This window comes from Petaurus breviceps, unplaced genomic scaffold, assembly GCF_028583685.1.
Source record: "Petaurus breviceps papuanus isolate PSGF00001 unplaced genomic scaffold, PetGlider_PUasm1.0 490, whole genome shotgun sequence".
NCBI classification, from domain to species: domain Eukaryota; kingdom Metazoa; phylum Chordata; class Mammalia; order Diprotodontia; family Petauridae; genus Petaurus; species Petaurus breviceps.
In genome coordinates, this window is record NW_027186352.1 from 10,362,635 (window position 1) to 10,390,511 (window position 27,877).

The 27,877-nt window shown below is 47.9% G+C and overlaps 1 protein-coding gene across 5 annotated transcripts in view; it reads left to right on the forward strand.

Moving 5' to 3' along the window:
* The window catches only part of UROS (uroporphyrinogen III synthase), a 35,005-nt gene extending 11,591 nt beyond the window's left edge, over positions 1–23,414 (forward strand). For 4 of the 5 annotated variants that reach the window (XM_069101732.1, XM_069101730.1, XM_069101735.1 and 1 more), the window contains 4 exons: positions 16,217–16,300; positions 17,285–17,370; positions 20,533–20,631; positions 22,900–23,414. In XM_069101732.1, coding sequence (XP_068957833.1) covers positions 16,217–16,300; positions 17,285–17,370; positions 20,533–20,631; positions 22,900–23,052 — 422 coding nt within the window. In that variant the 3' untranslated portion in view covers positions 23,053–23,414. Of the gene's footprint in view, positions 1–1,220; positions 1,491–16,216; positions 16,301–17,284; positions 17,371–20,532; positions 20,632–22,899 lie in introns of those variants that run through there. The other variant, XM_069101734.1, reaches the window with a different exon arrangement.
* Positions 23,415–27,877: the final 4,463 nt, after the last annotated feature.

Below are 27,877 nucleotides of genomic sequence, written 5' to 3' on the forward strand. Positions count from 1 at the left end.
GGAACCTCTTATTCCTGCATTCCAGCTTCCACTTCCCGTGTGAGTTTTTCCATCTTGGCTCCCTTGCTTTCCGTAGACAACACTAAAGAACATGCATCTTTGTGCCCCTGTGGTCTGAAGGATCATTTGGGCCCACGTGATCCCCAGAAATGAGCTGTTGTTAAAGGTTCCTCTGCTGTGTCTCCAGCAGAAGCCCCCGGCAGTCACCGGGCGTCTTCTCTGGGCTCAGGTTACCCCATGGCTGCATCACCACCTCCTGGAAGGCAGCGACCCGCCATGGCTCCCCTTCTTCTGACCCTTCCTGGGCAGTCTTAGGTTGGCCATCCTCTTCTGTCTGTCCTGGGGAGGGCAGCACCTGCTGCCCTTCAGAAAGAGCCTCAGATGGATTTGAAGCAGCCACCCTTTCCCCAAGTCACCTTCCACTCTCACCTCCTGACAGGGATCAAGGCTCCTCTCCTCAGTCTCTGACCCTTCTTGGTTCTCAGTGAAGCCTTGCTCCAGGGTCCTTTAGGATCCCGTCCTGTCCCTACCAGCCTGGGGTGTGAAGAACCTTCTCCAGTCCCTTCCCCTTCACCAGGTGGAGACAGACAAGGAGCTCACATTGTGACGAGGGGGCAGCATGCAGACAAATACGTGAGAGCAAGACACATCGAGGAGCAGTTGGAGAGAATCAGTGCAGGAGGCGCCAGAAGAAAGGGGATTCTCACTAGAACTTGCAGGAAGCCAGACAGGAATGAGGTGGCAGAGCGTCCCACCCACAGTGCCCATGGAGGAGACGGGAGGCTAGTGCCACTGGACCTCAGCCTTTGTGGAGGGCAGTAAGGTATCAGAAGACTGGAAGGTCTTCAGCCAACCAACCAGGATTTATTCCGTGTTGACTCTGCCTAGGCACTGTGCTAAGGGATGGCCCTCAGAAGAGGGACAGACAGATGGTCTTGTGGCAGAGGGATTAGACTTGGCATGCACGGCCCCAGAGGGACCACTAGCCGGAGGCAATACAAAGGACACAGCTTGTGAGTGATATCAAGCTGTCCCAGGTGTGCATGGGCTCCTTCCAGAAATGGTGAGCTTTCCCTCACTGGGTGTCTCTAAGCCTAGGCTGGATGACCCCTCTTGGGGGTGTTTAAAGGGCTTTCTTAGTCTGACTGTGCTCCGATGTGTCAGATGTGCAGTCTGACCGAGCACAGACGATAAAACAGATAAACTGCATGTTTCCCCAGGTGAGAATGGCCTTGCAGCAGCCCAAGGAATCCTCCACCCCAGCCTCCAGTGGTGTGGACAGCCTTTGCTTTTGAGAGAATTCCAGGCTCCTCTCAACTCTGTCTAGTATCTGGGGATTGTCTGAAGCTCCACCCTCCTCTGGCATCCATGGACCCCAGCAGGGGACAGCTCACACCTGCCAAGGCTTACTCTGGAAGTAGTTTGAAGTTCCAAGTGTATGTGTGGATGGGGGCAGCCTTAATTTGGGGAATTACAGAGCGTTCATCACCTGGACATTTCTCTGGGTCCCTTTCTCAGTCGGCATTAGGCATGAAAGACTTTCCTGAGGTCGCCTCAGAGAGTTGTTTCATGGGGGTTTTCTGGGAGAGGGGCTATGGAGGCTCCAAGGTACGTTTGCTGCTGAATTGCTGGTGGCTCCTTGATTGATGCCCTATAACTCTCAGTGGCTCTCTGAAGAAGCCAGGATCACAGCATCAAAAGCACCGGCCTTTGTGCCACCCAGTGGGGAGCCGGCCTGGCCTCAGGGTCGTCAGCCCTTGGCCACAGAGTGTGTTGTCCAGCTCCTGAGCCCCAAGTCACCAGGAGATGGCTCTGAAAGTCACATTTCTAAGGGGTATCTTCATTTTTCAATGAAGAGCTCTGTGGTTGGATGATAGACATTAGCATTCAGGACTCAAGAAACGAAGAATATTTGCTAGTGCAAAGAATTTTGAACCAAGGAGCTGGTTTCCCTTTTCATTTGGAGGCAGAAGCCTATGATAGCATATGGACAGAAAAGATCATTTTGTCTCCGTGTTTGAAATTCAGACACTTCTGGAAATTACTCAGCATTTGATCAACAAAAACCGTGACTCCGATCTGGCCCAGGAGGCCCCTGCTGTGAGCTGTGTCTCATCTCTGAAGTACTGAAGCTGTCCTGACGACATGAGCAAGCTCTCAGTTCTAAAAGAGGCCATTTTTAGTTACGGAGAATAGACATTTTTAATCAGAGCTTCCCTTTCTGTGATCCTTGAGCTCGTCTCTTATGAAATTTGGTGTCACAGATTCCAGAGCAGGGACAGTAACACACGCCTACACTGTCTGTTATTGATCCTGGTAAACCTTTTATTTCTCATCAAGAATACAAGCAGCTGAAAGGGTTTGAGTTAAAATAAGTTAATAGATGAAATGAGCCCAATTTCTGATGCCCCAAACTTGAACCCACCTTCAGAGCTAGAGCCTGTCAGGATGGTCCTCTGGCCCTTTGGTTCCTGGTCTTTGGTGCTGACTCTGGGTCTGTGCATGGGCAGCTTCAGTCTTTTTAAGGCAAACGTTAACCTTCTTGGCATGGAGCGCTCTTGTGGCCCTGGCTAGGGAAGCCTAGGCACCTTGTCCCGACCTTGTCCCGGCCTTGTCCCGGCCTTGTCCTGGCCAACTGCTCTAACTCTGCTTTGTAAACGCGAGTCAGAAAGGATTAGGGTTACCTTCTAGAGATCCCCCTGGTGCTTCAGTTACCTGATGTACCCAACTTTGGTTGGGCCAATAGGAACATGTTTATATTTCCTCTTTATCTCAGAGGCTATTGTTCTGCATTCAATTGCAAGCCCTTTGCTTCTGGCTTGAATTTATGACCATCACTTTGGTGGTTCCTAATAAATCTTCAGTTTGCAATTAGAATATCCAGATAAATCCATGCTGACTGCTAAGCAGGACCTTCACGTCCTTTTACTGTGATGGTAATATTTTTCTTTCCTAGGTAGAGAGGGCTCAGTTTTAATAGCTAAAAATCTACTTTGATTGCTGGAAATAACACAATCGCTGGGTTATTGTTCTGATAGACATTTCCTCATATCTCCTGGGGCATATTCGTTAATGGGAATGTAATTATCAGTTAAATAGCAAAAGGTAGAGGACAATTATAACAGCATATTTAGGAGAATGAGAGACATGGGAGACCATTTAGACAAGTAGTTGATGCCAGCTTGGTTTTGAGCTGGCTGGAATCAAGGTAGACCCTAAGTCTTTGCAGCTTTACAAATGTAAATCTCCTCTTTTCATTTAAATGACTTTTTTTTAAAGAAAACAAGAATGAGTGTCCTCATCTCCATCATCTGCAGTGACTGGCTGCACAATGCTGTTCCTTTCCACACGCATCATCCATCTTGGCCCTGACAGTGTAGCAGTTTGGCTGGGAAGAGGGATGACTCATATTTTTCTTAACAGAAAAAGAAACAGGGAGGAAGATGAGGATGATTTGCTCCAGATAAAAATAGCTTGAATTCAGGAGCCTATGCTCCAGGCCCAGCGTTGCCACTTAGCAGGCACCATGATCTCTGGTACTCAGTTACCAAACTCAGCCAGTATCTTCAGTCAGCATTTATTAAGCACCTCCTCTATGCTAGGAACTTTACTAAGCACTGGTTACAAAAAGAGGTGGGTCTCTTCCCTCAGAGAGCTCACAATCTAAAGGGGAGACAGCAGACAAGCCAGTACAGACTGTGCAAGCTCCATACAGGAGAAGCAGAAAGTGATGGCAGAGGGAAGGCCCTGGAAGGAAGAGGCACGAGAATCTGGGGAGGTCAGGAGATGGAGTTGGGAGAGCCTTCCCTGCCTGGGGCCGGCCACGGCAGGTGCCTGTGGCTGAGTGATGGAGGGGCTCGTAGGAAAAGTGCGGTGCAGAAACCAGGACGTCACATGCCTGCATTGAGCCCTTTGTTGCTGCCACCGTCACAATCTGCTTGTGTGTGAAAGTGAAATAAAAGTTGCTGCCTCAGCCCCCCCAAAGGACTCTTCCTGATGCCTTCCCATGGGTCTCAGTTCCCATTAAGTTCTGATTTTAGAGGTCACAGGCTTGTTCCCCCTGCACTGATTGTAGGCCCTTTGGCATGGAATCTGAAGTGGCAGAAGAGCCTGCAGTGATGATAACAGCTGATGTTTATATAGCCCTTCCTCTGTTGCTGGCGCCGTGCTGAAAGCTGTGATCCCCACGACTCCATGAGGTAGCTACTGTTATTACCCCCATTTCACATCTGAGGAAACTCAGGCAAGCAGAGGTTAAATGACCTGCTCAGCACTGCACAGCCAGAAGTGTCTGAGGCTGGATTTGAAGTTGGGGCTTCATAACTGCAGGCCCAGCACTCCTGTACTCTGGCACCACCAGCTGCCCCCAACTAAGAGAGCACTTGGTGCAGCTGTCCAGGCTCTGACAGTTAAGAAGTTGGTGCCTGTGCCCTTCCTGAGCAGTGAGGTCCTTAAGGACTTCAGTATCTGATCTAAACTGGCATTTCTCCCCTCCCTTGCCTGGGATGCTATAAAGCCAAGCATGAGCAGCTTTCCAGAGGACTGCTGCTGTGAACAGCTCCAAGATTCTGATTATGTAGTATAGTGAACTGTCTGTTTATTCAGTAATAAACTAAGACAAAACATTCACAGAAATCAAAGTACAGCACTCACAGTGTTAAGGCATAACAACTTATCACTAAAATGGTCACATAGTTTTCACCAAAGTTGTCACATAAGTTTTAAACAAAGTACATTCATCTAGTAACTCAATCATTTAGTAAGTCCTTAATTCAATCACAAAGTACAAAGGTCAAAAGTTCTCCACCCTTAGATCACATTGTGTTAATCTCTTCAATCAAAGTCTTTCTTCTTAACTGAAGATTAGTTTCCAATCATCTTTAATTAGTAAGTCTTTAACTCAATCATCTAAATGTAAAGGTCAAAGTTCTCCACCCCTATTCCACAGTGAGTCATGATCTTCTCAGTTCACATTAAATACCCAAGGAGAGGACTTTTCATCTTGACTGAGGCACGCTCTCAGCTTCCAGTTTCTTTTCCATGGTCCCAGCTTCTTATGCAGTTCCGGTTCCATACTGAAGCTCACACTGTCTAGTCCACCTCAAGGCCTTCACAGTTTCTGTTCCTGGGAAGACAAAGCTTAACAAAGCCACAATAACATCCATGAACATTGCCAGCATTCTCATCAGTTCACTATCTGCCTGTGAAATCAACATAGATCCAACAACAAGGCCTGAGGAATCAGCAAAAATCATTGGTATAGTCCCAGGACCTCTGAAAACGCCAGCAAGACCCTCCTCCAGGATTTCTGTAAACACAACAAGAAAATCCTCTTTCAGGGCTTCTGAACCAGCAGCAAGGGCCCAAGGCTTCTGTAACAATAGCACTGTCCTCTAACAGCAGAAGAATGTGACAAAGTAACATCAAAACAGAGGGACAAAGTACCAGCATCTCAGCTGTGCCTTCTCCCAGTTCTCCTCTCTTCTCAGTTCTCTCTCCAGCCTGGGCCTCCGCTCCTCAGCCTCCATGCTGCTTGCTCCCAGTTCTCCTCTGTTCTCAGTTCTCTGTTCTCAGTTCTCTCTCCAGCCTGGGCCTCTGCTCCTCAGCCTCCATGCTGCTTGCTCCCAGTTCTCCTCTCTTCTCAGTTCTCAGCTCTCTCTCCAGCCTGGGCCTCTGCTCCTCAGCCTCCATGCTGCTTGCTCCCAGTTCTCCTCTCTTCTCAGTTCTCCTCTCTTCTCAGTTCTGTTCTCAGTTCTCTCTCCAGCCTGGGCCTCTGCTCCTCAGCCTCCATGCTGCTTGCTCCCAGTTCTCCTCAGTTCTCAGCTCTCTCTCCAGCCTGGGCCTCTGCTCCTCAGCCTCCATGCTGCTTCCTCTCAGTTCTCCTCTCTTCTCAGTTCTCAGTTCTCTCTCCAGCCTGGGCCTCTGCTCCTCAGCCTCCATGCTGCTTCCTCCCAGTTCTCCTCAGTTCTCTCTCCAGCCTGGGCCTCTGCTCCTCAGCCTCCATGCTGCTTGCTCCCTGTTCTCCTCTCTTCTCAGTTCTCAGTTCTCAGCTCTCTCTCCAGCCTGGGCCTCTGCTCCTCAGCCTCCATGCTGCTTCCTCCCAGTTCTCCTCTCTTCTCAGTTCTCAGTTCTCCTCTCTTCTCAGTTCTCAGTTCTGTTCTCAGTTCTCTCTCCAGCCTGGGCCTCTACTCCTCAGCCTCCATGCTGCTTGCTCCCGGTTCTCCTCTCTTCTCAGTTCTCAGTTCTCAGCTGTCTCTCCAGCCTGGGCCTCTGCTCCTCAGCCTCCATGCTGCTTCCTCCCAGTTCTCCTCTCTTCTCAGTTCTCAGTTCTCTCTCCAGCCTGGGCCTCTGCTCCTCAGCCTCCATGCTGCTTGCTCCCAGAAATTCTGACTTTCAGCAGTTCTGGCCTCTCTCAGCTTGGGCTTTTCCTTATATGTGGCATTAGCTCCTCCCTGTTTTGCCCCTTCCTGTTACATCAACAAGTTCATCCCACTGTGGGATTCACAAATTCTGGGTCTTAATACTTGACATAGTCATGAACTTGAAACAAGGTGCTAAGTACCTGTTTGCTTGCCAATACAAGGGTCATGGAAGATCTTCAAATTCCATTACTATTATAGATGTCTAGTAAATGTTTATCACATGGCCCTGTGCATGGAGCTGCGCTGGCCATGGCACTTGTGGAGAACCTCTTGTTAAAATTTCAGGAATCAGCAGATGGTACAAATCAAGATTTGATGTCCTGGATTCTTGATTTTCTCACCTTAAAGTGATGGATCAAATGTTCAACTATGTACTACAGACTTTTTTTTTTCCTTTGAGAGCCTGTTGTTTAACATTTATCACCACAGCCCTAGCCATGAGCTCTTTGGGGCAGGGACTGCATCATCTTTTCACGTTTTGGGTCCCTCTTTGCACCTAGTAGGCATTTAATAAATGTTGAATTGAATTATACTGTAAAACAGAAAACAGAGCTTTGCAGTCAATGCTATGGAATGAGAGGTTCAGAGTGAGTCTGGCTAATAGTCACAGTATCCACTCCCCACCCTAAAAGAAGTGGGAACTATCAAAGGGAAGAAAAACTACTTTAAAACCAGCCTGCACGCAGAAATATAGATCAGCCAACATAGAGACAAGCAAAGAGTGGAGAAGTGGGCATTAAAACAATTTTACAAATGTGTCACTAGAGCAGCTGCTCTCAGGAAGGTACCAGAATCCATGCCCAAGTTTGAGCAACTTCTTTGGGGACAGACAGAATGGAGGCCCCCTCCCTCAAAGAACCTGTGCTCTGAATAACGCAGGGACAAACTAGAAACAATCCAGATATTTCAAGTCATTCTCAAATAGATTACCACGCATTTAAAGAAATTATGGAAGAATTAACAGTGATGAGAAAAACATAAAAATGAACTTGTAGAAGTTAAAAAAAATTATCACAAGAACTGCAGTTAGAATTAAAAGATATTTTAAGAACTAAGAAGGAAGTAATTAAAAGAGTGACCAGTTTGTAGAATTTAATAGATGACTTCAAAAAGTAAGACTAACATGACTTATGGGAATGTTTTGCATGATGACATGTATACTATATCAAACTGCCTGCTTTCTCAGTGAGAGTAGGGAGTGAGGAAGAGAGAGAATTTGGAAATTAGAGTTTTAAAAACAAGTGTTAAAAATTGTTTTTACATCTACCTGGGGGGAAATAGTATACTGAATGAACAAATTTTAAAAAAATTAATGAGACTAGCCAACAAGATTTACTGAAGGAAGAAGTGGAATTGGAAACAAGCCAGACCAGGCCCAAAAACAAGCTCAAGAAATGACTCAGTAATTTTTCAAAGTTGGAACACAAGCTAATACCAGCAAAAGAACAGGAGAATGAGTGAAATCCTTGAGAGTTCCTGTAAGACTTAGGGAATCTGATATGCAGGCTGTGCGTGAGAGATTCAGCTCATATACAGCCCTCTTCTCTATGTGGAAAAGCTTGTTTGATTTGGTGCTTAAGTTGAGAATAAACAAAATTTTTAAAAAGGGAATCTTGAGGCTTTCACCCTGGGTGACACTCACATTGATCAGCACTAATTCACACTCAAGTTAGCTTGTGTTTGCTCCTACCAGGAACTGGCCGAGCCACACTGGCACAGTTCTGACTCACACAGTCTGTTCACATCTCTCAACAAGTGTTTTACCAAGACAGCCCCAGACTGACAATCACAGCAACACCGAAAATCTCTCCTAATTCAGAACGGCTGCCTGGGCCCCACAAACATGCAGGGGCTGACTTGCCACTCCTCCTACAAGAAATGCTTTCCAGCGCTACCACCAAACCCCTCTGGGTCAATGGGGCACCTCCCTCACCAGAGATAAGGTATACAGAGTGCTTTGCAGACCTTGCATTGCCATGTAAAGGTCAGTTGTTATAAATAGCCATACAATGAGACCTTAGGGGTAGGCAAAGAATGGAGAACAATTATTCATCCCACTGACGGCTATGAACTCACTCTGAAGTGCGCTTCCTGGCCACAGCTGCAGTTTCTTCTCAGGGTGACTGAGAAACGAAAGGGAAAAGGAGAAAAAATAAGTCAGGGAAGAATGTAGATGGGGTGATTTTTTTAAAATTATTTATTTCATTAAATATTTCCAAATTACATGTAAAGAGGTTTTTTACAATCATTTCTTAAAATTCTGAGTTGCAGATTCTCTCACTCTCACCCTTCCCCCCTCTTGAGAAGACAAGCAATTTTATATCAGTTACTCATGTGATGTCATGCAAAAACATTTCCATGTTAGCCATGTTGCAAAAAAAAAAAAGCACAAAACAAAAATGGAGTTCAAAAGGTGTGCTTGAGTCTGCATTCCTGCTTCATCAGTTCACCCTCTGGAGGTAGATCTGTTTTTCTCGCGGGTCCTTTGGAATTGTCTTGGATCATGGTCTTGCTCAGAGTCTTTCACAGTTGGTCAGCCTTACGATATTGCTGTTACTGTGTACAGTGTTCTGGTTCTGCTCATGTCACTTTCCCTCGGTGCACATTAAACTTCCCACGCTTCTCTGAAACCACTCTGCTCATCACTGTAGCCTCAAGCACCCCGGGGTCCCCAGGGTGTCTGCCAACACAGGTTCTTGGATCTGCTTTGATAAAGGAAAGCAACTCAAAATGGGTTAACAAGCTTACTTTAATCAGTCAAATATGTATCGTTTACCTAGTTCAGGGGAAAAAGGTCAGCACCCTGAACTTCAGAGTATACAGACAGAATTATCAAGACAGAGAAACAGATCAAGTAGACAGGTTTCCAAACTGTCCAACCATTACATCCATACCCAATCAACATCTGGGTTTCAAAGCCGGGGGGCTCTGGACAACGGCTTTCCAGAGTTTCATCTGATCAAATCACAGAACACTTCTCAAAGTGAGCCCCAAAACAAAGCCTCACATCAGGGCTTATATAGCCTTCTCCTGGCTCAGAGAGTGTAACAACTTTTTGGACCCACTGGCCAATCAAAAAGTATCTACTGAAAAACAAGCCTCCCACCCCAGGCTCCAGGTGCACTTTAGCCTAGGGGCAGGGAAGATCTTTAAAATTTACATTCCCATTACAATCATTTCTTCTAGCACAGTAATATCCCGGTACAATCATATACCCCATCTTGTTCAGCCATTCCCCAATGGATGGGCTCCCCTTGGTTTCTAATTCTTTGCCACCACAAAAAGAGCTGGTATAAATATTTTTGTACAAATAAATCCTTTCCCCTTTTCTGTGATCTCTTTGGGATACAGACCTAATAATGGTATTGTTGGATCAAAGGGTATCTAGACTTTTGTAGCCCTTTAGTTGTAGTTCCAAATGATCTCCCAGCTGGGCTAGTTTACAAAACCACCAACAGTGCCATTGGTGTCCCAGTTTTTCCACATTCTCTCCAGAATTTGCCATTTTCTTTTTCTGTAATGTTAGCCCAGTCTTATGGGTATGAGGTGGTATCTCAGAGTTGTTTTAATTTGAATTTTTCTAATCAGTAGTGATTTAGAAATTTTTTTCATATGACTATTGATCATTTTTATTTCTTCTGAAAACTTCCTGTTCTTATCCTTTGGAAGTTTATCAAGTGGGGAATGACTTATTTTTATAAATTTGGCTTAGTTCCCTATGTATTTGAGAAATGAGGCCTTTGTTGGAGAAACTTACTATAAACATTTTCCCCAGTTTACTGTTTTCCCTCTAATTTTGGCTGCATTTGTTTTGTTTATGCAAAAGCTTTTTAATTTTATGTAATCAAAATTATCTCTTTTACTTCCAGTAATCTCTTTCTCTTCCTTGGTCATAAACTCTTTCCTTATTCCCTAGATCTAACATATTTCTCCTCTCTCCCCGTATTTACTTATGATATCAACTTTTATGTCTAAATTATTTATCCATCTTGACTTTACTTTGGTATATGGTGGTGAAATATTGACCTGTACCAAGTTTCTGCCAAACTGTTTTTTTTTTCCCATTGATTTTTGTCAGATAACGAGTTCTAGTCTCAAAAGTTTGGATCTTTGAATTCATCAAACACTATGTTAACTGTGGTCATTTACCATTGTGTACCGTGTACCTAATTTATTCTATTGATCCACCACTCTATTTCTTAGCCTGTACCAATTTGTTTTGATGATTACTGCTTTGCAATAATAGTTTGAAATCTGGAACTTCAAGGCTACCTTCCTTAACATTTTTTTCATTAATTCCCTTGATATCCTTGACCTTTTCTTCTTCCAGATGAATTTTGTTACTATTTTTTCTAGCTCTATAAAATAATTCTTTGGTTGTTTGATTGGTATGGTACTGAATAGGTCAGTTAATTTAGGTAGAATTGTCATTTTTGTTAAACTGGCCTGGCCTACCCATAAACAATTAATATTTCTCCAATTGTTTAGATTTGTCTTTATTTGTGTGAAAATTGTTTTATAATTGTGTTCATATAATCCCTACTTGTGGCTTGGCAGTTAAACTCCCAAATATTTTATACTGTCTGAAGTCATTTAAGATGTAATTTTTCTTTCTATATCTTGCTGCTGGGATTTTTGGTAGTATATAGAAATGCTGATGATTTATGTGGATCTGTTTATATTCTGCAACTCTGCTGAAGTTACTAGTTTTTTCAACTAGTTTGGTAGCTAAGTGTCACAGTGGATATACTGCTGGACCTGGAGTCAGGAAGACCTGAATTCAGATTTGACCTCAGGCACTTAATAGCTGTGTGATCCTGGGGAAATTACTTAACCTTGTTTGCTTCAGTTTCCTGAAGAAGGAAATGCAAACCACCCTAGTATCTTTGCCAAGAAAAGATCAAGTTGATTCTCTAGGGTTCTCTAAGTATACCATCATATCATCTGCCAAGAATGATTGTTTTGTTTCTTTATTGCCTTGTTTTATTCCTTCAGTTTCTTTTTCTTATCTCATTGCTATAGCTAGCATTTCTAGTACAATTTTGAATAATAGTGATGATTATGGACGTCCTTGCTTCACTCCTGATCATATTGAAAGGGCTTCAGTTTTATCCCTATTACAAATAATGCCTATTCTTGATTTTAGATAGATACTACTTATCATTTTAACAATTTCAGCATTGATTCCTGTGCTTTCTAGTGTTTTTAATAAGGATGGATGTTATAATTTGTCAAAGGTTCTTTCTGTATTGATAAAATCATGATTTTTGTTTGATATTGTCAATTATTCTGATAGTTTTCCTAATATGGAACTAGCCCTACGTTCCTGGTACAAATCCCACCTGGTCATAATGCATGATCTCTGTGATGGTATGCTGTAATCTTGCTAGTGTTTTATTTAAAAATTTTGCATTGATATCCATTAAGTAAATTGATTTGTAGTTTTCTTTCTCTGTTTTTGCTCTTGCTAGTTTAGGTATTAAAACCATATAGAACTTAGTATTACCAGTTTTTAATATTAGTTTATATAGTATTGAGATTAATTGTTCCCTAAATGTTTGGTAGAATTGACTTGTAAATCCATTGCATCCTGGGGATTTTTTCTTAAGGAGCTCACTGATGACTCATTCAGTTTCTTCTTCTAAAAAAAAATAGGATTATTTAAGTATTCTATTTCCTCTTCAGATTTCTTCATATTAGTGCATTCACCATTTTCATTTTTTGGTACTAGTAGTTTGGTTTTCACTTTAATTTTTTTAAATCAAATTAACTAAGAATTCATTTTATTGTTGGGTTATTTTTTGGGTTCTCCCCCCCCCCAACAAAACCAGCTCCTAGTTTTATTTGCTAATTTAGTGTTTTTGTTTTTGTTTTTTACTTTCAGTTTTGTTAATCTCTCCTTCAATTTTCAAGATTTCTATTTTGGTGTTTAATTGGTGATTTCTAATTCGTTCTTTTTTTAGTTGTTTTAGTTACATGCCAGATTGATTGATCTGCTCTCTCTCTATTTTATTGATATACATGTTTAGAGGTATAAATTTTCCCCAAGTACTACTTTGGCTGCATCTCACAGGTTTTGGGATGTTGTCTCATTGTTGCTTTCTCTTTAATGAAATGACTGAATGTTTCTATGATTTATTTGTTTTTTGACCCAGTTGTTCTTTAGGATTAGATTAGCTTCCAATTAATTTTTCATCTATGGTCACTTTTTATAGAGATACCAGGTACAACTGAGGAAAAAAGTGTACTCCTTTCTATTCCCATTCAGTTTTCCATAGAGGCCTGTTGTGTCTAACTCTTCTAAGATTCTGTTCATCTCCTTGACTTCTTTGTTATTTATTTCATACTTAGATTTATCTAGCTCTGAGAAGGGAAAGTTCAGGTCCACCATTAGTGTCATTTTACTCTCTGTTTCATCCTGTAATTCATTTAACTTTTCCTTTAGAAATCTGGATACGATGTCATTTGGTACATGCATGTTTAGTAATAATATTACTTAATTGTTTTGGGTCCTTTTAGCAAGATGTAGTTTCACTGCTTATCTCTTCTGTTTAGATCTGGCTTTGTTTCTGCTTTGTCTGAGACCACAATTGCTGTCCCTGCCTTTCTTACTTCCGGTCAAGAATAATAGATTCTGCTCCAGCCCCTTATTTTAACTCTGTGTGTGTCTCTCTGTTTCAAGAGTGTTTCTTGTTAACAGTGTATTGTTGGATCCTGTTTTCTAATTGATTTTGCTATCCACTTCTGTTTCATGGGTGAGTTCATTCCATCCACATTCACAGTTACGATTACTAGGTCTGCATTTGCCTCCGTCCTATTCTCTGCTATTTACCCGTCTCTCTTGCTGTCCTGCCCCTCCTCTGCATTCTGTTCTGCTTGGACTCCTGCCACCTTTTATCTGCCTTCCCTTTTTCACCCCCTACCTTTCTTTTTACCCCCTTCTCCTCTTACTTTCCCACTGGCTAAAACAGATTTCCATTACCAATAACCATTGGTAATCACCATTGCCAGTTGAGGTTCGAGCACTGCCAATCCCCCAGCCATTTTCTCCTTTACTATAAAAGCTCGTCCTTTATGTGAGATGATTTTCCCCGTGCTTTCTCTCCCTTCCCCTTTTTCCCAATGTTTCACTCTTTCTCAGCTGTCTACTTTTTTTTAAATATCATCCCAACATAACACACTTCTGCACCCTCTTGCTATGTGTAATCCTTCTGACTGCCCTGATAATGTTAAAGTTCTTAGAAGATACACGTTGAGTGGCAGCAGAAGCAGTGGCAGGCAGTGCCAGTGATGGGCAGTGCCAGTGGTGGAGAAGGGCGATGGAAGAGGAAAGCGTCTTGGTTCTTGGATTTCTTTCTGTTCTGAATCCCTTTGAGAAGGCGGAGCTCAAGCTCGTCCAGGGAACTTAGGACCCGAGATTGAGGATCAGAAGGATCTAGGCCAATCTCCTCCTCCAGACGAGGAGACAGGGGTTTCACGAGGTGAAGGGGCCCAGGCCCAGTGACCCCCCCTCCTCCCACCAGGACCTGGGGCTCTAGCCCTGGAGCCTCCGTAGAAGGGGCCTCGATGCTGCCTTGGCCATTTCTGCACCACTGCAGACACGTGCATGCCCCAGGCCTTGGTGCTCAGTACATGCCCTGCGTGTAAATAGGATAGGTGGGGAATGAGCATTTATTAAGTTCTTGCTGTGTGCTAGACACTGCACTAGGCTCTGGGGATATAAATCTGAACAAAACAACAGTCCTTGCCTTCAAGGGACTTGGAGTCTAACAGACAAGACCGTGCACAGAAGGGAGCAAGGAGGCCTGGGGAGGCTTTGCAGCCAAGGAGCTCCCTGGTCCATCTCAAGCACAGGAAATGAGAACAGCTGAGTGACTTGCCCAAGGTCACACCAGAGAAATGTGGACATCTGAACTCAGGTCCTGGGCCTCCCAGGCTTCCTTGTCTTGCCCCCCAGTTTGGTCCCCAGCAGCATCCTCCGAGGCCAGGAGCAGTGCCAAGGCCCAGCACCGGAGGCGGCCTGAGGACAGGGGCTTTGTAGGAGGCGGCCTCCTGTGGGTAGATGGAGCATTAGTTCAGTGGGGCTTCACTCTGCAGACAACGTCCACTGCCCCTTGAGAGCTGGGACTGCTGGGTGGACAGAGGGGCCCAGGGGGTCAGCACGCCACAGAGCTTCTCTGTGTCCATTAGACATTCCAGAGTGGATCCTGGAGACATTTCAGACCCCACAGGACTCATTTTCTTTCTTTCCAAACCTCACCTGCTTCTGCTGATGGCATCACCCCTGGTCCGGTCTCCTCGGTTCCTGACCTTGGCAGTGTCCTCCCCATTTAGCCAGTCAGTGGCCAGGGCTTTCCCTCCCAGTGTCTCCTGCATCTCACCCCTTCTTGCCCCTTACAGTTACCTTGGTTCGGACTCTGGGATCTTTGTGAACTCGAGCCTTGCCGTGCTCCAGTCCATCTTCTGCGCACAGACTGACCAGAGGACTCCCCTGCTCAGCACTACTCAGTGGCTCCCTGTGGCCTCCAGGAGAGAACAAAGCTCCTCCCTGGCCTGGCCCAGGCCTCTCTCTGTAGCCTCCCTCTCCTTCTTGGGCTCTGCCTTCAGGCCAGACTGGCCTCTTTCCTCACAGTGCACACTGCATCTCCCATCTCCAGGCCTTGGCACTGTCAGCTTCCTCCTGCCTGGAATGCACTCCCTCCTCACAGGGCCCCTCCTTTGGGACACAGCTCAGGTGCCACCTGCATGAAGCCTCTCCTGACCCCCACCCTCCAGAGCTTCCCCTGCTGACGCTCAGGCTGTGCAGGAAAGTCTGCCCCTTGGGAGGTGAGTTCTCTGTGGAGTGGGGCTTGTTTCATTCTCTGTTCTTGGATCCCCAGTGCCTGGCACACAGTAGGTGTTTAATCAGTGCGTGTTGATTGATTGACTCCCAGGTCTCCTTTCCATTTCCATTACCCTCACACTGGCCACCTCTGCCTCCTCACTGGTGTTAGTGCAAGCCTTACCTCAGTGTTCCATTCAGTGTTCAAAAAACAAGACAGCACTGTGGCAGCGAGTGGGAAAGGCGACTTCCCACACAGGGGGCCGCGTCACAAGGGGGTCCCAGGGGCCTCTGCTCCGAGCTCCGAAGGGGACACCAGGCGTCCTCCTCTCCTTCTTATTACGAGCTGGACAGATGTGAGCATCTCACAGCCGTGGGAGAACAGAAGAGCTGTGCATCCCCGTGACGGCTGCGGGCCTGGGGCTCCTGCATTGTCCCTCTAGGCCATATCCAGAACCTGCTTCCTGCGTTTATGTGCTGACTCCTCAACACTCTTCTCTCCCTTCCTAAAATAGTCACTGTCACGGCCTTTGCTCCCTGATCCCATAGAAGCCCTCCCTTGGAGCCAGTAAAAGTGATCACACAGAGCAGACTCACACTGGCCTTGTTTGAACAGGTGGGTCCCATTCTGCGCCTCTCCACTGGCCGTTGCAGACACACTTCCTCAGTAGTTTTCTGGACTTGCGGGCCCACGGGCCCCGAGTCTCACAGTCATTGAACTTTATAGGCTCATCATGAGCGTGTCCCTTGTACATATGGCTCTGCTTCCGCTCACACAGGAGTCACACTCGGGTCACGTTGAATCTGTCCTTTTTGCCATTTCTTGTGGCACAACGCCATTCTGTTACCCGCGTGTGCTGTGGTCCCGCCATTTCCCGCTCTACGCCCCCCATCTCTGGTTCTCGTGTTGGGCTGGCTGTGCCCTACACAGTCTCCTGTAACCATGTTCTTTGTGTTTTCTTTGTTCTTCCAGGAGAAAAGCTGACGACTTTGCCCCTTCTCTTTCCTTGTGGGACCCTCAAAGGAGAAGCACTTCCCAGGATGCTCAGACAAAAAGGTCTCTAAAGCGAGTTGGGAGCACTGGGCTGCCCACCACAGTCTGAACTCTGTCACATCATAGCCCCATGACAGAGACAGGGCAGGTCTCAGATGCCCAGAGGTGGAGCTGGAAAGGACTCAGGCCAGGGAGCCGGGACCCAGGAGGTCCCAGTGGTGGCTGAGAGCTCAGCCTGGTGGACTTTGGGTCCAGACACTGACACATTTCTGTACAACAGGACTGTGATTGAATTCACAGGAAATCTCTCCTGTGACTCAGCCAGCTTGGGCAGCCTTGGAATTTAATAGTGATAGCACTTGTTTGTATGATCTCCTCTGGTCCTCACAGCCCCGAGAGGGTTATTATAGAACTGTTAGGACTCCCCTTTTACAGATGAGGACACGAGGCAGACAGGACACAGCTGTGAAGTTTCTTGATCAAAGTCACACAGCCAGGAAGTGTCTGAAGCTGGATTTGAACTCAGATCTTGCTGACTCTGGGCCCAGGGCTCCATCCACTGTGCTGCCAGCCGCCCTTTATCTGTTTGTTTTAAACCCAAGGTGGTGTGCCTCCTTTGGGTCCTTTCCCAGAATCCTCTCTGTGGAAGTGAATTGATATGAATGATCACAGAGGCTGGGGTAGGGGCAGGACGGAAAGGAAGTGAATGTTCTTAGAGAGTCCTTTTCCTGGGCTGCTCACATTTCCCATCATGAGTTTGTTGTTTGGGAATTCAGTGGCCTGTGTAGAAGCTGTCAGTGTGGCCAACCTCTGACCCTCCCTCTTTATGTACAAGTGGGCACACAGTGGGCACTATAAAAAACCTTATTCTCCTCCCTCCCTTGTGCTGCCCCACAAATGGAATCACTTATTCCACCACCCGGCAGCCCTGCACAGTAGGCAGCTTCTACCCAACAAGAGCCCCCTCCCCAAAGCTGCAGGGTGGGAGGCACACCCCCGATCACAGCCCTCAGGGTCCCTGTGGCTTTTGTTTCTTAATCGTTCCAGGTGTTCCCCTGGAGAGCATCACTGTTTACCAGAAGGTTCAGCATCCAGGGATACAGGACTCCCTGAAGAGCTACTTCTCCTCACAGGTACATTGGGTTCCTAAGGAGGCCTCTGAGAACGTCCGCCCATCGCCGCCCCTCGGCCTTCCCTCTGGCTGGGCAGCACGCTGGGGGCTCGCGCTGGCATGGACCCCCTGGGGATGTTGTGCCTCCGTGCGGGCCTTGCAGGGGGCCTGAGGTCTGAGGTTTTTCCTGCTCACCATTGTTGTGATCCATGATACACACCACACCGCTTGGGGGGTGGGGCCCAGACAGGAACTTCTGAGTTGGAAGGGACCCCACAGGTCGTCTGCATCAAAGCCAGGAAAGGGGCGTGTGGGAGAGTCCAGAAGTGCAGGCAGCCCCCTCCCCAAGCTGTGTTTCCTTTGTACTTGCTGTGTTTGCGTCTGGGGCTCCCTGGAGAGAATCCAAGCTTCTCCAAGGATCTGGATCTGGGTCCCCAGGGCCCAGCACCCAGTAGGGTCTCATAAATGCTTACTGAAAGGGTGATTTCTTTAATCCCTTCCTAGTACACCGAAGGACTGGGTGCCATGTGCATATCTCACAACCCATCCACACCTTCCCATGCCATTCTGAGGCTCTGTGAGGTGCACAGCCTGGGACAGTAAAGACCGTAGCTGAGCCCAGCACTCCTCACCCATACCACGGGTAGGCCTCCCGCCTGTACAGGCCATCCACACCTGCCCTCGGGCATCCCTGGGGCTGTGCTCCATCCCTGGCGGACTTTCACCCACCAGGTATCTTTCCATGGCCCTCTGGGCCAGGATCGGGATTGGCCTTCCCTGATCCTTAGCTAGAGAGTGTCTCCGTAAAGAAGGGATAGACACCCTGGGATCCCCAGGAGAAGGGTATTCCATGGGCTCACTCCTATCAGAAGCGCCAGTGCCAGGCTTTTCATCTTTGCATCCCCACAGTGCCCAGAGCATGGCACCTTGCGCATAGTAGGCTCTTAATAAAGGCTTCTGGAATGGAATGGAAGATAATGACACACACACATTGTAGGCTGAGGGTCTACGCCCCGGGCCGCCTGTCCAGCTATGTTTTTCACCACCACTTTGTTCTGCCAATATGGCCAATTAAGCCATTTTCCCCTGAATTCAATTCAATAAACATGAAGCACCTACTGTGTGCCTATAGGTTTTATTGATGTGGCTTTACAGCAGGATTTCTCTGTAGGAATTGTTTCCCAGAATTCCTTGGGAAATTTATTTTTTACAAATCCCAAGAACAGTCATTCAACACATGAGGAATAAATATTGTGGTTCTCCTGAGAGAACATGACTGGTGTGGAGGAATCCCAGGCAAGAGCAGAAAGTCCTGGCACGTGGGTCAAAGGGTCTGCTCCCCAGAAGCGGGAGAAAGGTTGCCATGACTGACAATCAGACTTAGGCGTGACTGCCGCTATGGTGTGCTCTGGGCACAGCTCTGGGCCCGTGGGCTGGGAACAGCGAGGGATTCTTGCAAATAAATCTCCTTAAATTTATAAGCAAAGCATGCTTTCTATCAATCCTGTGGCAGTATTCCAAGGAATAATGAATTGTGGAAGCAGATCCATCCCCAAATTGGCAATTTCAACATAGAATTAACCTTGCCAGGAGGTCTGGACATTGCCTTGTTCAGACACTGCCCCGTAATGTTTGCTGGCAGCTTACAGTGTTTGAACATTCACTGTAAGTTACAGTTCTTTGTAGACACTACTAAAGTGAGTATTTCTTATTTATTAATCAGTTATTTAGATGTCCCTAATAACGTGTAGAGCCAGCTCATTGCTGTCTGTGTTTTGACTCATTGTCACTATATGTTGGTTCACTAAAATAAGCCATGCGTTCATGGTTTATATCTATTTTACAGAAAAACCTGTGTATTTTTTAGTATAAACCTATCACAGAAAGATGATTCACTATTATTGTGGTCATTTATTTTAAAAACACATAAAGTGTCATGAAAAATACATAATAACATGATTTCAGGACTTCTTGCTTGAATCTCTGTCAGGATTTTAGAAACACTTCTCCCCAGGGTCCCAGGGCTCAGCAGCCCTAGTCCAGGGTCATGTCCAGAAGGGAGATTTGGGAAACTTGGCCACTGGCCAGGAGTCATTCTCTTGCCTTTCTGCCTGGGCAGAGGACCTCCCAGGATGCTGGCTTGCCCCACCATTGAGCCCTTCTCCCAACTTTGTGCCTCCCTTGACGTGGACATTCAGGCAGTTGCTGAACAAAGTTCCTTCCGTCATTGTTTCTGTCACCAAATCCTTCACTGTCATAATGCACGTTTGGGAGACGTTTTGCTTGGAAGTCTGCGTTTCCTTCCCCTGGGCCCAGCACTTCTCTCTGCAGCCATCAGACAGCAGCTCTCTTCACCTCCCAGTCAGTCCTATGACTGAGCATTGGGTCTGGTGCAGAGACTTCTCAGAGGCCTGTCCTCTTGCCTACTGACTTCTGCTCTTGTATTTTCAAGTCTGTCTGCATTGTATAGAGAGGCTGTTTTCAGAAATGTCTTATAGAAGCCAAATCTGTGTGGGCACATGGAAAGACAAAAGCTCCAACATCCCTGCCATTCCTTTGGAATGGTCCCTTCGTGGCACATCCCGGTGCTTGGGAATGGAGCTGCCCCAGCCGGGATTTCTTCTGTGCATTCCTGTCTCCTTGAGCTCAGCACGGCCTCCTCTCTCAGGCTGACTCTTCTGCAGCTCTGAAACTTCTCTAAGAAATGGCAGCAGATTCCACATTTCAGTTTGGTCTAGTCCCCAGTTTTTGGAAGGTGGTTGGAAGCTTGTTGAAAAGTTTGCCTTTGAGTGCTTATGGTGCCTGAATCGTTTTTTTCTCCTTAAAATCTCCCATTCCTCTCACCAGCTGGTGACCTTATTATACACAGAGCCCCCTGGAAATGTCTCCTACATTCATAAGCAGTTACTGTGTTCTTTAAGATAGAGTCCCCTTCTTTTCTGGGAGCCTGGTTCTTTAAGGATGCTGACCCATCTGTTAGGCTCAGCGTCCTTCATCTCTGGATCATGACCCATGCTCCTAATGGTAGCATTGACCACCATTATCCCTTGTGCCGGCATCCTTGCCTGGCACATACAGCTGGTGTCCAGCAAAGCTTGTGAGCTGGCGCTGGCCTTTCCTGGACAGGGGAGATGTCTCCTGCTGATCAGCCAGAGACAGGGATTTGTCTTGTGTTTTGTTGCAGGGCATTCCAGCCAGCGTCACCTTCTTCAGCCCTTCTGGGCTCACACATGGCCTTGGCTACATTCAGGAATTATCTGGAGACAGCTTTGACCAGATCAAGGTAAAGTGCCCAGGCCCCACCACAGTCCTGTTGAAACCTCAATCCATCCTTTGCTCTTGCTGTTACGTAGTTCCCCAGGACCCCCAAAGAGCTTGGTGCTAGAAGGGACGGACCTGAGAGGCTCCGAGGCTGGCCTTTCATTCTCCAGCCAGAATTCCAGGGGCAGGTCCCAAGAAAGGCCTTCCCTGACTCCCCCAGCTTCTTGTTCCCCCTGGAAATGACTTTGGGGGACTTTGTGTTCACTGATGCAGGAGCAGGTCCCACTCTTTCCACCCCCTCGAAGGCAGGCACTGTTTGATTCTCTCTTTGTACCCCAGTGGCCATCTCATAACAGCTGCTTAAGAAAAGGTTTGTTTCATGGAAACCATTGTTGGCATCACATCCGTTTTCCCGGGGAAGTCTGCAGCCTTGGCGCCCCCGCTTATCTGCCGGTGGTTTGAGGTGGCGCTTGTGTGGGGGGCTCCTGGCTGTGCATTCAGTGTTCGGCCTGTGCACCGGCCTTTTCTGAGGAAAGAAGAGGCTTTTCCCATCTTTCAGGCGTCTACACTGTGCCAAGCTGGTGCCCCCAGGTCCCTCAGAGCCACAGAGATTGGGGCCTGGTGTTTGCAGCACCTCATTTCAGCAGCCCGGGAGGGTTTCTCTTGGCTTGGCACCGTGGGGAGGGTGCCCATGGTACCCGTGTTCAGGCTTCTTCATAGCTGCTGTGACTTTGCAGAGGAATCTTGGAGTTCACAGGCATAAATCACCCAGCTGTAGAAAGGGGGAAACACTACAGTTCTGAAAGGCTGTTGAGGAGAAACTGGGGTGAAGTGAGTAATTCTTGGGGCATCTGACACACCTTGGCCTTGTCAGGCTGTTGCCGTGTTTCTCGTTGGGGCGCAAACCAGGAGAGATCCCACAGGCATCAGGCTGGGTACAGGCCAGCACGACAGGCACAGCACAGCTCCCCAATCTAGGCACTTTAGGAAGACCCCTAAAGTGTGTCCTCTCCCACAATTCCTGCGGAGCCGCTGCTCCCAGCAGGTGGAGGAACCCGTGTGGAGGCCGATCAGAAGCAGGACTGGACCCAGATCCCTTTGGGGCTTTGCAGCCCCCACGATGGAAGGGCTCATCTCAGGGGCTAGAAGCTAAGGGACTTGCCAGGAGTCATAGGGAGTTAGGGGCAGAGCCAGGATTCGGTTCAAGGTCAGTGATCCCAGGCCAGCCCTTTTCCCCTCGTGCCTACCACCCTCCTGTGACCATAAGCACCTTAGCAAGGTGGACCAGTCAGCAAGGGGGGGGCTCCCATAGGTGGCCACACCACCAGGCCAGGGTAAGGGTGACTAGGCTCTGGCCAGAGAAGGTGCAGTCAGTGACCCGAGTTCAAATCCCAGCTCCTGCTTATTACCTCATGACCTTGGGGAAAGGAGACCAGACGGGGGAAATGAGCTATGTGCCCCACACTGGGTCCTCACACTAACCATTGGGCATCAGAGCTGTCACCATCCCATAGGACAGAGGAGGAGACTGAAGCAGACAGGTGAAGTGATTTGCCCGGAGTCACGAAACAGGTCACATGGCTGAGACAAGATTTGAATCCAGGTCTCTCTGGCTTGAGGCCCAGCCCTCTGTCACCTCCCCACCCCTCTCCTGCTTTAGTTTCCTCCTCTGTAAGATGAAGGGCTGGGCCAGGTGGCCCTTATGGCCACAGCACCCCCCAGGCCTGTGATCCTGTGAGTGATCTGCCCAGGGGCTTTGGGGCAGCTTCTCCTTGCTGGCCCAGTCTGGGGTCGCACCTCCTTCACACCTGGCCAAGCTGCTTTCCGGCTGCCTGCCTCAGTCTGCTCAGCTGTGCAGGGAGATGACAAGAGCCCTTCCTCCCAGGCTGTTGTGAGGATCAAATGAATTTCTGGGGAGCGCTTAGCCCTGCCGGGCACACAGTAGGCACTTAATAAATGCTTATTCCCTCCCCTTGCCTACATGATGCATGAGAAAACTGACCCAGGGTCCATCCACTGGGAAGAGTTGGGTCTTGAGCCCAGCTCCTTCCAGGCTGCTGGCCACAGCTCCACTTCTTAAGTGGGGTCCCCGTCTGAGCGTCATCTCTTCACAAGTAGGGTTACCATGCGTCAGGACCTGAGCCGTGAGTCTGCCCGGCTGCACGTCGCCTGCATTTCCATGCCACAGCCATTCATTAACCACCTACTGTGTGGCTGGTGGAGGGGAGGGGGACAGTGCTTCAGAGGCAGAAATTCTGCTGGAATCCAAGCCAGATTTTTGTCATTTCAGTTTGCAGCCATAGGTCCGACCACTGCCCGAGCCATGGTCAGCGCGGGCATCCCTGTGAGCTGCACAGCTGAGAGGCCCTGCCCCCACGACTTGGCTGCTGGCCTCCAGAAAGCTCTTCGGCCGGAGAGCCCATCCCACTCCCGGGTGGTGTAGGTCTCCATCCACTCTTGGCGCCATCGACGGCCAGCTGGGCTGGGTCAGCACCCACCATCCAACAACCAGGGGCTGGGGATGGTCCTTCAGGCAGCGAGAGGAGGAAGGGGTCGGGCATCTTCTGGTTTTCACTCCTAGCTCAGGAATGGGCTACATGCGTCTGCCCACCCTGAATTCAGCAGGCAGGGAGAAGGGACACATGAATGAAGTCCAGTAAATACCTCGATGGAATAAATTATCAGTAAGCATTTATTAATCCCCCGTGGCTTGTGCTAGGCCAGGTGCCCAGGACAAAGAATGAAGCACCCAGCACCTGCCACATAGTAGGTGTTTAATAAATGCCTGTTGACTTGTTGAAGCCATTTCTGTTCTCAGAGTGCCCTGCTTGGTATGTGTGGTGGGATTTCAGCCCGTGAGCACCCTTTTCTCTTGACCTACGTGGGCTTCATTTTTGTGCCCGGGGCCTTTGTGAGCATGTCTTGACTCTATGCACCTAGAACCCATGTCATCAGAGCTGCTGGGTGGGGTGCTCATCATCACATGGCTGGTGTCCCTCTTGCATGGAGGATCATTGAAACTAAAAATACTCCCCTAAAGGTGAGCAGAGTGTGGGGGAAGCATCTGATTCTCCAGGGCGGGTGAGGGACCCCAGGGCATGCACACGTGCCTCCGTGACCAGCCTTCCTTTGAAGGTCAGGCCCAAACAACTTGGCCACTTCTGACAGTCTTGGTCTGAGGGTTAAATGGCACAGACTGATCGTTTAGTAACACATGGGGGCTTAGGGAGCCCTGGGACCAGCCAGCAGACATCAGGCACTCAATCTGTGCAGGCCTCACACCTTGGATAGAACACCAGCCCTGGCCTTAGGAAGACTCACGTTGGTGAGTTCAGATCCTAGCTGTGTGACCCCAGGCACATCCTGTCTGCCTAAGTTTCCTCACCTGTTAAATGAGCTGGAGAAGGAAATGGCAAACCAAGAAAACCCCCAACTCGTGAAGAGTCAGACACTACTGAAATGTGCCAGGCCCGTGCTCAGACCGAGAAAGTCCAGAACATGAGCCCATCCTCCAAGGGCTGATGTTCTGAGGGAAGCCCAAAAGCAGAAGACCAGCACCTGAGGCTGTTGGAAGTCACTGAATGAAGGCTGAAGGAGAAGTGAGATGAGGGGTCTGTCATTCCCCATGTCTGAACAGGCCATAAACCCCTCACAGCAACAAACCCTTGGCTGCTGGGTCAGGCCTCTGCCTTCTTCCTTCCCCAGCAAAAGACTAGTTTCATCCCGGTAAGTTCTCATTTGAAAGTCAAATCCAGATGTGCATCCTGGGATTTTTTTTGTTCTGCTCAGTGCTAGCTTTCTGAGAGGTTTCTTATCCCAGCTAGTCCTGGGTGACCTCTGTCATGGGAAGGTCGGAGCTGGCGAGCTTTCCACTTGCCCTGCACCCCAGCAGAATGCCAGCCCCTCTGGCTGGGAGGGAGCAGGCTTCAGGTGGACAACTTGACCATGTATCCTTTGGATTATGTGACGGGCAGGATCCGTGCCAGAAAGAGCAGCATCACCCTTGGTCTGCAGAGTGTTGGTGCAGCTGCCATCTTCCAAGAGATCAAGGACCCTTGTAAGTCACCTCTGCCAAGGCCCCAGAAAAAATGAAGGTTGAGAAGCCAGAAGAAAGGAACATTCTGAAATCTGGCAGCCTCAGAGTTAGGGCCGGAGGTCTCAAGAAAAAGCTAGGATTGATCAGAAAAGACTGGTCCTGTTGGATTCATTTATCGATCCTGTTTACAGTTAAATGCTTTCATCCTCCAACCGCTTAAGTCATGGTTCTCTGACCCTGAACTCGGTTCAGACTTTAGCTGGCCTGTAACGAGCTAATTTTAGAAATCCAGCTCTGTTGCTAATCACTGATTTATTCCTGCCTCGAGGAATTTAACTGACCTTGGGACATGTGTGTGAAAGCAAAGGAGTCAGGCCTGACATCTTCACATCCCCAAGATGCCTTTCAGGGATGCCTGGTTTCCTCTCATACAACAAGCACCTCTGAGACTCATGAGAGGAGGGAGGCCGTTACCAAGCTTCAAGCTGCTCCTCAGCTCCGGTGCCAGCAGCATCCCCAGACCCACAGGGTTCTCTGTCCTCTTCTGGCCTTGGTTCTGTAAGCTCCTGAAAACCTATAAAAGGGGTCTGCTCGGGGTCTTTGGCCTAAATGGAAGCAGGCCAGTGACCCGTCTATTGACAGGCAGCATGCCCCTACTAAGCAATGTTATTTTGTGCAGAGATTTGCCTTGGTCTACCCTTTTGTTAAATTTCATTCTTGACAGCTTTACAAATATTCTCTCCTTGGATCCTCACAACTGTTCTATTAGCATAATCACATTATAGATGAGGAAACTGAGACTAAGACTAAGTTACTTACCCAGGGTCATCTAGCCAGGAAGAATCAGAGGCCAGATTAGGACTGACTTCATGACTCCAATTTGTAGCCGCGCCTCAGCATCAAGAACCCAGCTAAGCTAGACCTTGAATGCCAGGCCTGCCATCCATCAGTGGGCCTTTACTTGGAGCTTTTTCAGCTTGATAGAACCTGCTGGATCCTTCCCTTTCCAGGCAAAGCCTTTGAGAAGCCCAGGTCCTCTGCACAGCCATGAAGTATCGGAGGATGTTTGGTTGGTCTTGTTTTCCTTACCCATTGGCTGTGGTCTTGAATCCAGATACAGAAGGAATTGAGAAAAATGTGCCATTGACAGGGAGGTGCCAGCTTTTCCCTTTCCAGTTTTCTTTACCACGGTGGAGTGGATGTTTGCTCAGTCTGATTCTCATTCAGGCCTTCATTTTTAATGTCATGGGTGCTCTGTGTTTGTATACATATGTATGCGACTACACAGAATTACTGATACCTTATGTGTCCCTCACTCCCTCACCACGTGAGCCCTCCCCTAGAAAAGATGAAGAGCAGAAAAAATGCAGGAAAAGTACTGCAGTCACCCATCAGCTGAGTGACTGTATGCACTGCTCCCCACCCATCATCCCCCACATCTGCAGAGAAGAGGGCAAGGAGTATTTCTCGCATTCATTTCTCAGCAGAGTATGGAATTAGGATCCGATGGAGAACACTTCCACCACAGGCAACATTCTCAGCATGTGCCTTCTTCAGAAAAATCCTAAATTGCAGGTTTGGGATTTTAGCAATGAGGAAACCAAATGAAAAGCTTTGAAATCTCTGCCTACACAGTCTGAAATGAGCTTGGTGCCCTGAGGGCACCTACAGTCTACTGGGGTGGGAGAATCAATCAGCCAGCCTTTATTAAGCCCCTACTGTGTGCCAGGCAAGGGACTGAGAATACATTTAGGTGGGAGATGGCTCCCAAGCTGAGGCCCAGTGAAGGCGGGCATGCATCCCAGGCTGGGGACGGCATGAAGCAGGCTATGCATTAGCGGTCTGGTTGTTCTAGGACTGATGGGAGGGGGGAGCTAGGTGATTTTGCTCCTTCCACCTAAGAATTCACTCCATTGAATTGAATTGAAAGCTGATACAGGTAGTTTCGTGAACAGACCAATTGAAGACCCTTTTTTGTCTCCATTTGACTTAACTGCCATCTGTGACATAAAGCATCTTTGTACGGAAGCCTGGAAGACATCTCCAGCAGTGATCATGGGATTGCTAATGGACTGGAAATGTGACCTGTGTGATTTTGAGGAATGCTGTTTGCTTAAACCATTGCAGAATCCACCATCAAATGCCAGCTGGCAACAGGCTGCTTCCAAATCACTTTCTCAGAACCCCATCATGAAGCTCTCTCAAAAGGACATCACATGGGGCAGGACTCAAACCACTATTAAAAATGGTTCAACATGTCCCATTGAGGAAGCTCTGTGGTTCTGGAAAGTTTGTATCTCGATTCTGAGCAGAGAGCAGACCCATCAGAGCCCTCCAGGAATGAGAAATAAACCAGCAGGGAGGCCAGGAGGAAGACGCTGGGAATGGGGAGCTTTCTCGTGCTTGAAGGAGGGAGACTTTCCCTGACTGTCTTCCATGTGAGGAAGGCGTTCCCTGCTTCCCCTGTCTCTGGACTTTCCTGGCTTCCTTCAGGTCCCAACCAAGTCCCATCTTCTACAAGAAACCTTCCCCAGCCCTCCTTGGTCTTGGTGCCTCCCCTCTGACATGATGTCTAATCATCTTGTATGTCCTGTTTGCACATAGCTGTTTGCCTGTTGTCCCCTCATTGGATTGTGAACTCCTTGATGGCAGGGACTGTTTTGTTTGGTTTCCCTTTGTATCCCCAGGGCTTGGTATGAAGCCCAACACATAATAAGTACTTAATAACTGCTCACTGACTGCCGAGGCTACCTCCTGAGGGAGGGAAGGCCCCTCTCCAGAAGTCTAAGCTACAACAGAGACCTTTGGATGGAGATGGCTTCTGAAGTTCTTTGGTGATTTCTTTGTGGGAAAACACACTCCCGTAAAACTTGTACTTCTCAGTACCTTGGACAGCTTGCTTCTGAGTCCAAAACCCACAGCTCTAAGGCTGGGGATGATGATGGCTCAGGGATGGGTGAGATTTGTCCCCTGCTACAGACAAATGAGGCTACACTGCCCCCAAGCTGCCGCTCCCTCTGGGTATCTAACTTCTGATATTAAAATTTTTTTTGGCATGGATAGCCATTAGGGACAATGGTCTAATTTTCTAATTTGTGTCTCGGTCATGAAGGATCTCTGAGGAGGCTCTCATGAGCAAGCTGAAGACTTTCTGGGCCCTAGGACATGGCTACTTCTGGGTGGCCGGCTCCTGATTCCACTGAAGCAGCCACACGTTCCGGGCACCCCTGCT